We start from the raw sequence: 13,839 nt of genomic DNA, 5'->3' as shown, positions 1-13,839 counted from the left end.
CATAACAAAAGCCGCATTCAAGGGGGATAGAATAGACAACAGAGCGGTTACAGGGCACTAGCGGATCACGGTGCTTGACATTGCATCCCTTAAAAACAGAAGAAAATTGTGTTAACTTGCTTAGCTTCAAAGCATTTGAAAAAACGATCTTTATGCCGAAATCCTTGGCGACTGCATAAATGTTGTGCGACACAGAGTGATGGTACGGGATGACAGCAATTTGACCAGAGTGGGATTGGGGGACATCTGAAGAACAAGTGTTGTGATAAAATATCTTTCGAAACAACATAAGAGCCCTAGCAGAAATGACATCATAACCATACCCAGCAGAACATAATTGGAATTGGAGAATTCTTGTTGTGTCGTCCCTCTTCTTCCCCGTCTCGGGTACCGCCTCTCTCATCATGCACCAGCTTGTCAGCGCCCTGTCACTTCTTTCGATAAAGCAGATAATACTCAATCGGCTTGGTAAGCTGTTCCGGGATGCAGTCAACAGCAGAGAGGAGAGGACATAGAAAGTATGGACTGTTTCAAGCCTGCCTTGTTGCAGGGCACTTCCTCAGTTTTCATAGCATTGTGCAAGTCGGCTTCGTCTCACATTTTTTGTGCGCTAGGAGAAGCGTGCTTTACAAAACTATGACACAAATAAAAAGTTGGCTTCACCGCACGCTTGCAAACGTTAGGTGGAGCCCGCTTTACAAGGTTTTGTAAAGTGTGCTTCACCTAAGTCTTCTGAACGTGAAGGTGAAGGCGACTTTCCGAATGGCGATGCGACCCGAACGGGCTCTCATCACTCTTCAACCGATGATGATCGGTATCCGTATCATGATCTGCAATAGCCGAACGTGTCACAAGAACACTCTTAAGCCAGAACTTAACCACATAACACACTGAAGGCCAGACATTGCGCGAAACGGTACACTTCATCACTCCTGACTTGACAAAAGCGCAGGGTGCTCGCCTTTTAGTGACAGTTACCATAGCCGCATTGTACACCTGCCACATGGGTAGTCTTCAATGATCATTGAATGCAATTGTGATTGAACACACGCGTGGCGCCAGCAAGCGTGTAACGTGTCAACTTCGCAAAAAGCATTGAGTCCAGTACTCCCTGACAGGTTCACACGTTACAAGCTAGATGGCGTTACGCACATGATCAATGACCATTGGTTTCAATGACGATTGAAGGGTGCCCGTGTTGCAGGGGTATTAGTGTCGCAAAAGGGCGTACGCCTCCCGTTTTCAAGGAATCATGGGGAGAGAACGACGCCATTCGGGGTGGTGTTTTGCTAGGAGCCTGCTATGCGGTGAAGCTCTCTTTCAAGGAGTGCACATCTGCGACGCAACGGGCCCGGCCGCTGAAACTCAAATTGCAGCGCTCTGCAAGCTCATTGCAACTCAGGAGATCCCTCTGTGCATTCTAGGCATTACGGCGACCTTACCTTTCGAGTGAACGTGTGAATGATACTCAGGCATCGGCTAAACTCTGCCGATTCCGATGTAAGGTTGTACACTGCGTCTAGCCACATCCACGGCTGGCTAACCCGGGAGAAGAACAGCTCTCCCAGCCTGCGTACGAAACAGAAAAGAACAGTGATTTTACGGTGAAAGGAACCCAGGGACGGAAGTCGTGCTTAGGAGCTTCTCTTGCTCATGGAACGCGTTCCGGGCTCGCATTCTACGCAACATTTTAATGATCCTAATTGGGAGCGGGTGCGCACGTAATGTGACCCCGCTTGCACTTTATTAGGACTATTATTACACTATTACACTTTTAGACTTATTACCTGGGGCCCTTTGACGTACGGTTGAAATCTCCCTGTGATTCGCCACGAGCTCCCGCACGAAAGCCAATCGGAACCTTTCTTGGAATGGCCGGCAGACAAAATGGTTTTCACGTGCCGTTGCGTGTCGTGTGGAGCGCGTTAGGTTAGGGTCAATGCTACGAATGTGCAAATGTGTGCTCGCTCGTGATATATAATGCACGAACGCGACATGGGCAGAGGGGGACGACACAGACTGTAGCGTTCGTGCATTGTTTCCCGTAAACCGACACGATCTATTAGCCCTTTCGTTGTTCGCACACGGCGAGCATTATCCTTATTTTTAAGTTACCGTGCCCTAGGCGTCACTTCTAAAGGTAACCAGTTAAACACATTTGAACGTATGTAGTGAAATATTTCTTTCTTTCGTATTTATTATTTTTATTTATTCATTTTTTATATCATACTTACTTACGAGTTACATTGACTTATGAGCACAGTAACAACATCCGCGCACTCTAGCGACGGTTAGTTTCGCCATTAACTTTTCTTTTTACTTTATTGCTTTTTCGCATTCGAATTTTTTCTCCGTCCTTTCGTCTTCGACGCGAAGTAATCGTTGCGCTGTAAGTTTTAAGTGTTCTGCAGTATGCTGATGTGCATTTGTGAAACTAATTTTTTTTTTTATCCGTCCGTTCATCCATCCAACGGTTCGAGATAAACGAAGAGCTCTACAAGGAGAATCGTGATAGCATCTATCGCATAACTAACTTCGTGTAACTAAAGCTTAGATTAAATAGTTAGATGACGATGGTTTGGTGTCTTCACGTTTCCTTTTTTTTTTTTTCCGAGAGCCGAAAGATGGTCGTGTGTCGGAACCGGCCCTACTTTTTCTACAATTGACGATTTGTTGGCATCAGCTGATGTGTATAGACCATTTTTAATTAGAGGGAGCCGTTATTGATATTTTGTCATTGTAATTTGCAGCCATTATCCAACATAAAGAGGCGCAGGGGTAGCAGTTGAATCCCAACGGTTCATTTTTTATCTAACACCGACGCTTTGATCGAGGTTTTCCTAAGCTCTTAGAACACATGGCGGTGGTGGTGGTGGCGGTGGTGGTGACGAGATCGGCTTGCCGTTGTCATAAAACACAACTTCACCGCATAGCACGCTGAAGGCCAGCCATTGCACAGAATGTTATCTTTATCACTGTTGATTTGCAGGAAGCGCGTAGGGACGTACGCATTTTTTGTGGTAATTAACATAACTGTACAAGTGTCCCAAAAAGGCATACGCCTCCCATTTTTAGCAAGTCCGGGCGGAGAACGATGTCATTCGAGATGGTAGCATGCTATGCGGTGAAGTTCTCTTTTAAGGCATTCCACGCCGACGCTAGGAGGTCACCTGGGCTCGAATCCGAGCGCCGGCAGTGCTGGCTTTAAGACAAATGTCGGCACATTTCCCTGTGAAGTCGGCCCAGGACGCAGGATGCCCCCCCCCCCTGCGATAGTCGTGACGTTGCCCGCCTGAGCAGTCTCATCACCACCTCTGTTTTAAGAGTGATACCGGCTTGCGTAACATCTGGAACTGCCCTAATCTATAAGTACCAAACGGTCCCCAAGCAGCACAGCATCTTGGCCCGATATTGGCCCGATCTTGGACCAGTATTGCCGATATTTAGCCAATAGTGGGCCAATATATTTTGCTGCATGTGGCGTTTACTCTTACCTGATAACAGCCTTGACGTACTCAGAGTCACTGTACTTCTGTGCATACACGCAGGTTCCCATGGCAGTCTCTGAAAGACATGTAAAAAAACACGGCCTTAGCACTGCTCTGCTGGTTTTCCTCTACTCATTTTCCTTTTAGAGGCGTTAACAGCATCATTCTCTGCATTGGAGTTGCTGTGAGAGCGTAATGTGGTGAAGTTACGTTTTTAGGGTGCATTACTGACGACTCGCGGTCACCCTTTGAGGTCATAGTGTCCGGAAAAACTTCACCCGAGTATTCACACAGTCGACACCCCACGGTCAGGTGGAAGAAAAAGAATGCTTACGAAGCAGAAGTTCCACTGCGTGTTATATTGAGCATTCGCACGGCGCCGGAATACCGCGACTGGCGTACAGCGCACGTAACAGACGACAACGTCGTTGCCTGTCGTCTGCTACGGAATATCTTGTGGCTGCTACGCATGATATTCCCCACGGTTGGCAGTCCCAGCACAATCTACAGACAAGGCCTGATCGCTCGAGCGGCGCGTGACGTAACAATTAAGGGTCCTCCACTCACGACTGCGCTTTCAGCCGCCCTAGCTATGAAGACAAGCCACCATCAGCCGCATGGGTAGCCACTGGAATCCATAGAAAGCCTGTGTTTCAAAATCTTCTTCGGCGATTGGCTGACATCTTGCCTGGCTGCAGCGATTGGCTGACTGTATATATCTATACGTGCGAAAAAGTGAGAGGAGGCATTAAGCAGGCTTTCGGTATCTAGGTGGCGCTGGCAGTGCTCGAAAATACATGACGTTGAGCTCGCGCGCTAGCGTGGCACCAAACTAGCTATGATGTTTTCCGCATCTTAAGCTGGAATATTCTGAGGAATGCCGCTCGCGTGTGGTATCTGTGTTTACTGCTGCGTACTCACCACATATAACATCTAAGGTGCATCTCGCGACTAGTTGCGCGATGTCGAACCCCTTCTTCTCGTCCAGTTTTCCTCTGAGCACGTTTGTGAACACTACAGCGTGTTCGTTGATGATGGGCAAAAAGTCGTCCAGGATACGAAAGTGGAAAGACGGTGTCAGCATCTTCCTGCGTATCTTCCACTTACTTCCGGAACTGCAAGGAATTACTCGAATTTACTTCACATATTTCATAGTGCGTCGACCTTTTTTTTTTTAACCATAATATCAGCCAGATGTATTGTTCCATTCAACTAGTGGGCAGAGAGCCCAGAGATTCTATGCCATTTGGTTTTCGCCTGCTTTCAATCGTAGTTTGCTTGTTTAGTTTACATACTTGTACACAGGCGACCTGGCATATATGGTAATATTTTCATGGGTATATGTACCAAAATACTTTATGATTGATAACTGTATCCTATAAAACAAGCCACAACAAGGACAAACTGCTATGTATTATCTCACGGTACTCTCTCACGGTACTTTGGTTGCGAGACATGGAACGGAATGCTCTTCCGTTATGTTTAAAAAAAAAAAAAAGAAAAATGTGTACAAAAAAAAAAGAAAAAGTATTTTCTTTCTTTTTCTTTTTCTTTTCATTTAGACCTAACCTGATCTAATTCTTGTGCAGTGAGTTATGCCAGTCGCATTGTTGTAGTACTGTGTTATGAACTTATGTTGTATTATTATGTGATAACAATATCTATCTTCTTCCTTATTGTCTCGTTAGTCCATTCCTACAAGATACCGTTTCGAACTCAGCTGTCCTCATGTGTGTAGTATTTCTGTCTTCTTAGTGATTCCTTCTCATAAGACACAGTGCGGATTAAACACGTGTTTCTCTCTCTCTCCCTCCCCCTTTTTTTTCTTCGGGGGAGGGGGCTGCACAACAGACCATTGCCTGTTGATCCCACCTTGACATTGTTTTGCACTTCGCTCAAATCAACCGAAAAAGTCATACAATTGCAAGCAATTAAGAGTCCTCCCAGTATTTCGCTCATACGAAGGAAAGCTGGAACTCTCCCTGGACTTGTCCGAAATTGTTCTCCAGGAAGAGCAATTTGCACAGAGTGAGAGTTATGCGTTTTTCGCATCCCACGGTGTTCCGCGACAGCAACAGTAAAACGATGAACTAAGGGTTCTCATTTGTCTTGCGCGTACCCGCTGTATAAGGATGAAGCAGGATTCACTCTGTGTAATGCTACTATATGGGTGGCTATTCTTATCGTACCAGGATGTCTCGTCTCTGTTCAAAAAAAAAAAAGAGAGAGGGAGAGGGGGGAGAGGGAGAAAGTAGCGCAGAATCTCAGGAATGAACATGTCACATTATTTCATGCGGCTGGCTTTGCTTATGCAAATGGGTGGCAGACACAATAGCTCTTTCTACAGTGTAACTTTATGCGCTATCTTTGTGCTTCAACGATGCTTCGTGTACGATGATCCCACTCGCGAGGAGCAGTTTTTACTTGTTACGTTGATTAATTACTCCAGCAACGCAAATAAAAAAGTAAATAAACCGAAATGGAGGTCGAAAACCGAAATAAGGAGATTGTGTGAGAGCAAGGCAGAATGAATAAATGCCTTTCGAGAAAACGAGTGGGATAGATATACCGGGTGTTTCAGTTAAATCCCCGGGCTAAATAATTCGCGAACGGGTGTACCAATCCACGAACTTTCTTTTTTACAAGTATCTGTCCGATACCACCTACAAGCTGCACACCGTGTGAATGAGTGGGAGGCGCTCATTATTAAAATAAAAATGCAAATGAGTTTCGTAAAAAAGCGTAACTTCTGAAGCAGGGCGCTGTCGGCTTTAAAATGGGTACTACCCCTTTTGAGACCTTCAATGGACACCTTTTAGAGAAAAATCTGCCACCGAAGCGGGTCATTTGTTGCAGTAATTAATTGGTTTCGGTTTACGTATTTTTGTCGCAGCTGGTCGCGGCGCAGCGCAAAAGGACGCTCTTTCACTCCCTTATCCATCAATAAATTACGTCCTTACATTAACGAATTACACCAATGAATTACACCAATGAAATACGCCCTTTAATTAGGCGCTACCGAGCAAAAGGTAGATAGCAAAATGGGAGACAGCCCTCGTTGAGAGCCATTGTATTTTTTTTTAAATCCTGAAACGAGCCCATACTTTGAAATATGCATAGCCGAATTTTTTATCCACATGAGGCGACAGCGAAGTTGCGCGCTTCAGAAGCAGTGACCTACGCCGTCGGCGGCTTATGTGGGCCGCGAAACGGTTGCTTTCGTCAGCACATGAGCACGCCTACTCCAATCATCTGTATCGCTCCAAACTATATGGCCTTCTGACGTAGAATGAGCGCTGTAACCGACCTCCGCTCCTAATGCGCACAGTTTCGGTTTCGGCTCACTTTCGTAGCAAAATTCGACGATACCACTTGCTTGATCGGAGACATTTAAAAATGGAATGGATATGTCACTTTTACCAGAAAGCCCTTAATTAAAGCCTCATTGCCTAAAATCCGTTAATAACAAGTAACTGGTAAGTTAGTAACTAATTAACTGGTAGAGTAGTTACATATTCTCGTCGAGAGTATGTCCGCCCTGCCGTATAACTCGACTGCAAGTACGCCGTACATCACCGGAGAAACATCACTCTGTCGAAAAGAAGAATGGGTGTACGGGTCACGCCGGTGCCACCGGGTGAAGTTTGGGCGTGGTGGTCACCGAAGACGTTAGAACACGACTAAAAGCGGCACAAATGAGTGCGACTAATTTGAGCGCAACCGTCTACGGAGTTGTTATGGTGATGCTACAATGCTCTCCATGCCACAGTCCATCGTCTCTATTGGAGTGAATTCATTTCCGAATTTGCTTTACCATACCTCGTCAAAAGTCCTGTCCCGAGCCATGGTCGCAGCCACTTGTATTCAATTGATTTTTCAATCAGTACGTTGCTGTTCAGCACAGCCTGAAATGTAGAATTGAAGAGTGAGCGAACGCTACGTGTAAAATAAAATCATGTTTATCATCGTTCGTTTTTCAGTTCCGTACCTCCGCAGCCTCCGGTTTTTCGATAATCACGTACGGTACGTCGCCCATGTACGCCTTGTAGAAAGGTTGGTGCCTCATCCTGGCAGTGCCAGCGCACAGGTACTGGAAGAACACTGCGTAAAGAGAAGGCAGAGTCAGGTGCATGTGTGCTACAGTGAGACGTACGCGTATTCATCCATGTTGACAAGGTAGATGGATGATATGGTTACAAGGCTGGGTTGTAATTGAGTTTAGCTTGTGGAATTGGGCTGAGGTTTCAGTGCACATTAGAGTACAATCAGGTGACATCACAGGCATGTTTGAGGGTCACGGGTTTATCGCGACGTAAACACAAGAACTGTCGCTTTGCGTACGCTGTGGCGTATCGTCGTAGCATAATGCACAGCTTACGTAATGGGTCTAGCGTACTAAAACACACTATTGTCAGCGACAGGAAAACAAGTTTGCGGGGGGGGGGGAAATATGTTTATAATATTTAAAATAATTAAGAGGGAAAGGTTAGCCACCGCTATGGCGGCTTGCTATTCCCAGGAAGGAAAAAAATAAAAATAAAGGTAAACAAAAAGAAAAACAAAGAAAAAGAGGAAACAAACAAACATAGGAAAACAAATAAACAAAAGGAAAAACAAATAAACAAAAAGAAAAACAAAAGAACAAAGAGGAAAACAAACACAAAACTGCGGACAAAGTTTGCGGACTTTTCCCTGTGTCTGCGAGCAACGTGCCACCAGGCAAAACCGTCGTTTACCCGACGTCACCCGTTTCCCCGTTGCACACTCGCGTCCTGTAAGACATCCTCCGCTGCATAACATGTTCGCTATACGGGGAGGCCGACTTGCGGCTTGTTGCTTCATATTTTCCGTTCTGCTGGCATAGCCCAGTGAAACAGAGCATTAAGGAAAGATGTACGAGCTGTAGTCATACTTTAACATCATATTACATACATATGACAGAGACGTGTCCCGCGTTGCTGCAACGCACGGACAGAACACAACGGAGGTTGTGTTTCGTGTTATATCCGCGCATTACAAATGCGTTATAACCACGGCAATGGCCTGAAACGCAACGTTGTGCAACCTAAGCTTCTACAGCTAGCTGCGAAACTTCACTGGGGTCTGCCGAGAAATTTACCAATTCATGGCGCATTTGCGATGAAAAACCACATCTCACAAACACGTTCAGCTTATAGCGCCACAGGTTCAAGTACAACATAATAAACAAGAGGGATGCCTTTCCGTTCGAGTAAGAACCAGGAGGCAAAACACACAAACAAAGAACAAAGGCGAATGTTGAATGTTAGTCATAAGGAATGCATGAATGCGCGCTGGAGTTGGAAACTATTTCCTTTTGAGAAAGGTATAGGAAGTATGGTGCGTGTTGTAATACGACGCTTTATGGAATTCCACAAAAACCACTGCTACTCATATTTTTTTCTCTCTCTTTCTTTTCTTATTCTTCTTCATTGATTAAACATGCCGTTGCAGGTCTCTTTCTGTTTATGCCAACGCTGTTTATGTTTATGTCTGTTTATACACCGCGTCATATCGTACGATGTTGTATGTCATAGCATATCGCGCCATGTCGTATACCATGTCAGACATCAATGCGGGCTGGCGCGGTGCATTTGGTATGTCACACCAACTGGACACCCTCACTTTGGTAGCACCTGGATCATTAGCTAAGAACTAGTTTTTTTCTAATTTTTCGTAACCACACCTCTGCGTATTCTTTATATATTTATTTATTTACTTACTTTTATTTTTATCTCTTTGCTTTTTTAAGTATACCCCCTCCTCCGGGTTAACAAAAAGTCTCATTTGCGAAACATTACATGTGAACTGGTGACTTTCGATTTTGCGCTTTCAACTGTTCCACGGTTAAGTTGCCCGATTTCAAAATTGGTATACCCTTCAGCAAAACGTGAATGATATTATTGTTCTTTTTTTTTCCTTCTTATAACTAGAATGAACGTACCATAACTATCAGTTTACGAATTCTAATTAATAACAGCACCACGTAAACATCCATAAAAACAACCCTTCTAAATTCACGCTCGTAGCTATGTATACCAGCTAGCGTGATCGCTTTGGATTATCAGATGGGTAGTGACGCTGATCGTACGCTATTCGACTGCAGGGCTGGATCGCTGCATTCTACGTATTCCACTTTTTTGTATTCAAAATGTGAGCTGGTAGCCTTGAACCCACAATGTTGTTCTTTATGTTAATTTTGGTACCAAGTTCCAGCACGCTTTTCAATATCCGGCAGGGTCGCGAAAAAGTTCTTGCGCTATGTTGTAGTGACATAAGGTATGCAACAAGAGGGACTTCTACAGCAAGACCACTTACAGATGTAGCTACAAATTTTCCTAAATGATATGCAGCGTCAAAAGTGGCGGTTACTGCGGACAGATATCACTGCTGCTTTTAAGAAATTATTTAATTAATTCCTAACATTAACCCATCATCCTCATCGCCGCATATTTTGGTTAAAGTAAAATTTCTTCGTTCGCTGAATAAAAGTAACGCTATTCAGAGAACGGAGAAATTTCGTTTCACCGTAACGTGCAGATTATGGCACACACGGAAAAGGATTGCTCACGCTGTAACGCTGAAATATAGAGTCTATCATAGTCAACCACAGTCTTCAAAGCGCCCCACACCTTCCCTTTCTTCGTCCAGTGCGTGAATGTTCAACTTGGTTGAGTAAAAAGATGAAGGTTGAAGGAAAGATGAAGGAAACATTGCAGTTCTGTAGTTGTTTTCTTTGTTTCACTGTACTCCTCAGTAGAACGCTGTAAGCGTAGCCAAGAATAGCCGAAGAGCCATCCCCGATGCTACAAGATACCAGAAGAAAACGAAAGTACCTAAAGAGGACAACATATACCCAAACCCGACAACCCTGCCCAACGTGCGATAAGAGTACGGCCATGTGCGTGCTTTCCAAATACGCTCAGGTTCTGCACGGAATTTCCCTTTCATGTGTGTGCTCATGCAGAAGTCATTTGACGAGAGAGCGAGGCCACAAGTAATACGATGTACAATTGAACGCAAGGACGATCGATGAAACAGAATGATGCCGTACATATCTACATCATTTATATACGGAAGAAAACGGAACCGACTTAAACGAGACAAAAAGGAAACAGTGCAATTAGCTCCGCTTTCGTTATGCGGAATGGAATGAAAAAAAAAAAAAGGGATAAACGTACGTTTCATATAGGCTGGTATTTGCTATATACAGCTAGGAACTAGCACCCTGTTCCACGTGACATGGTCACTTCAGAACTCGCACTCGTAAGCGAAAGTTGCGTCATTTACCGAGGTCTTTTCACTTAATATATTGTGGTGTGATCGCGGAGCAGACGAACCAGGGGACAATCGCCTGCGCTGCGCTCCCATTGGTGTGCTTGCGTTACGTCATCGCGATGTTGATATCGCTGGAGCTTCCTCGGCTGCCTGAGAGAGTGCGAATCCTCAAAACTCGTTTTTTTTTTGTTTTGTTTTTTTTTACATTCAAGTTGTTTTCGGAAGAGAAACATCGCCACGTAGACTGCGAATCAACGCCGAACATTACCGTCTGATGACACACGTTTGCGGATGTCACAGTTCCTCTAATTTAAGCGGTGCAACTCACATTGACGCTGCCATCACATATATGTTGTTATTGTTGACGTTGCTACCAACATTTGCCAACATTCTGTTGCTGTGCATTTGTTGCTGTCGTTGCTGTTTACTATAGCTTGAGTTCTCAATTATTTATTATTATCAATTCTAATAGCTGTGTATTCCATACTTTTTCTACGCCTTTCGGTATCTTATTGGTTAATGTTCTGGTTTTTATCTTCGTCAGTTATCTCATTCACTCGAAACGTATAGACGTCTATAGACGTCAGCGTTTTTGTGAAACGGCCAACAGAATCTCAAGGGCGACATCGGCTAAAGTGTTTTACAGTAAACAATATGGGGGCTATAAATATCTGCACGCACTTCTTTTCATATACGCCGTGCGGGCGAAGAACGGGCAAAATGATCTCGCGCTGTGATTGACCAGATAACGGATCGGAAGGCGCTCGTACGTATTTAAGTATCGGAACCATCCAACTGGCATTTGCTCGAGGGCAGACGGCTACTCTTATCGAACGGCATCGCACTGACCGAAGGCCGAGTCTTCGAGGCCGAAAGCAGGTATGCACAAACAACATATGCCAGCGCCCCGCGTTATGTAATACAGCCCTTATGACGACAGTGGTGACATATCTTCGATCTAATCTTAAGCGACTCCCACATCTGAGCTACACATATCGCGTTGGAATGTAATAATTTTTATCACTCCACGGATTTATAATTAGAAATGTCTGAGCCGGAGGTACCGTTCGACGGCCGCACTGAGAAACTCGTCCGAGCCGTGCAACTGCGCATTTATATTGGCGATGGCTGGCTTCTGACGAAGTCTTGTGCTTTACGTATCGCCTTTATGCGCGACGTCAAAGACGGCCGTAGTGGTTGCACGAAACCTTTAATGGATAATTTCCTCGGGAAGCTTTTTCAAGCGTAATTTTATGACAGGCACCCGTTGCAATAATTCTTCAGTAATTTAGTTAACAGAATTATTAGCTGCAACGCGAATAATTGATTTGTGAAGGTAATGTGTGCTTATCTTGTGTTCCTGTGCTCACAGTTCAGACACGCACCGCGGGTACTCAAACCGTGGATATGTTTTGTATCTGCTTGTATCTCGTTGGAACCTAAGAAATAAACAAACACGGTGGCTTTGCGCATGTAACGATGTACGTTGATGCCACACCAGAGAGACTTATCTTAAGATGTTTTCGAATGTGATGCAGTAAAAACTTGACACTATCCAAGTCATCGAACTTTTGAACTGTCATCCAAAAAATGAAAAAAAGGAGAGATCCATTATTACTACCCTCTGCCAATGTTGCACCTGCATTTATGACATCCGAGATGCCTGCCAATTTTGCTACCGTTTAAGGCATTCGTAATATTACACGAAGATGGACCACATTCGTAATATTACACGAAGACGGACCAAACTGAACATGAGAACTTCTGCCGGAGCTGCTGAGATTTACTAGTCTCGTACATGGCTTCCTCGCTCTCTCTTTCCTTCTCTCTCTTTCGTTTTCGATGATTGCTTAGTCGAATTCGAAGGCTTATAACGTTCATGCTCTCTAACTCGGTTTCTCAACGTCGGAGACAAGATTTCACTACTTCACACTGGCAGCACAGAGCTAGAACTACGTCTTATTTTCATCCTCGAATCATACCCATAATCGACACATCGCTGTCAGAGCTCGGTCTACCCGACCTACAAGCATACGGGTTGGCAAACGGGGAAGCGTAAAGTATCCGTCGTGAAAACAACTAGGCGACTGGAGAAATCATTTGAAATAATTCCGATAATCGCGCATTAAATTGAACTGCACCGCTGAACATGGACGCTCCCAAAAGGAATCCTCCCTGAGCACCACCGTCCAGAAGGGTACCCATGCACTCACAACGATCACGTGCACAAACGCTATATAGTGCAACCGCAAAGTACGACGCCAAACTACTCACAGACATTGTAGTCCACTCCGAACTCTCGCTGCATATTTTGCATGGCCATGTGAGAAGTGATAGTCCTGAGCAGTGGCCAGTCGTCCGATGGCCCGCCGACATTCTTCAAGTGCACGTATGTCCGTCGCCAACGAAAGTAAAACACGACCACTAGTGCGGCGAGGAGTAGCGATAAGGTGATCGTTGTAATAGTCCCCAGCTTGAAGGCGAACCACAGCACCATGGACTGCATGCTGGTCGGAGCGTACATGGTTAGCCTGAGCTCGCTATGTCTTCACGGCCCTTGTCGTCTCAGTGATGGTCTGGCGTTCAGCGTCCCTTGTGTTAAAGTTTTCTTCTTGGTCAAACCGCGTAATAAAAAAGCAAAGTAGAGGGAGAGAGGGGGGCCGCAACTCAACATCTGACGTCACCCACCTCCCTATTTAGAATCTCTTTACGCGAGATAGGCTCCTTCTTGTGAGATTTGCCGATTAGTTCAAGGCGGCGACGCTATCGTAGAGCGACCTGCGAGAGTGAGTTCGGCGGCGGCGTCGACGGGTGATGGAGAGGACCGTTCGTTCACTCTACCATCCACTGGCCTCGGTACACTGTGTCCGGACGTGTTTTCTTCATGGCCGTACTTTTACTGACAGATATATTCGTTTTCTGTTATGTCGTTGATAAAATACTTGCGCATTTTCAGTTTCATCTGGTCTTGTGCACGGCTGACCAGTTGCATAATACGCGTTCCACTCTCATGACCAACAAATTGCCATTTGGATTGATGGCGCGTTGCCAAAGA

The 13,839-nt window shown here is 45.1% G+C and overlaps 1 protein-coding gene across 1 annotated transcript in view; it reads right to left on the bottom strand.

The window, feature by feature from the left end:
* Positions 1 to 13,522, bottom strand: part of LOC135368805 (cytochrome P450 4V2-like) — a 29,500-nt gene extending 15,978 nt beyond the window's left edge. The window contains exons 1-6 of the mRNA XM_064602322.1: positions 13,059 to 13,522; positions 7,477 to 7,589; positions 7,308 to 7,393; positions 4,410 to 4,603; positions 3,495 to 3,564; positions 1,443 to 1,569 (exon numbers count right to left, since the gene is read on the bottom strand). Of these exons, the coding sequence (XP_064458392.1) occupies positions 1,443 to 1,569; positions 3,495 to 3,564; positions 4,410 to 4,603; positions 7,308 to 7,393; positions 7,477 to 7,589; positions 13,059 to 13,308 (840 nt within the window). The 5' untranslated portion in view covers positions 13,309 to 13,522. The remainder of the gene's footprint in view (positions 1 to 1,442; positions 1,570 to 3,494; positions 3,565 to 4,409; positions 4,604 to 7,307; positions 7,394 to 7,476; positions 7,590 to 13,058) is intronic.
* Between the last annotated feature and the right edge of the window lie 317 nt (positions 13,523 to 13,839).

Source organism: Ornithodoros turicata, chromosome 9, assembly GCF_037126465.1.
Source record: "Ornithodoros turicata isolate Travis chromosome 9, ASM3712646v1, whole genome shotgun sequence".
Classification (NCBI taxonomy): Eukaryota; Metazoa; Arthropoda; class Arachnida; order Ixodida; family Argasidae; genus Ornithodoros; species Ornithodoros turicata.
Note: the sequence above shows the minus strand (reverse complement) of the source record. Positions and strands in the feature narration are given on the sequence as shown.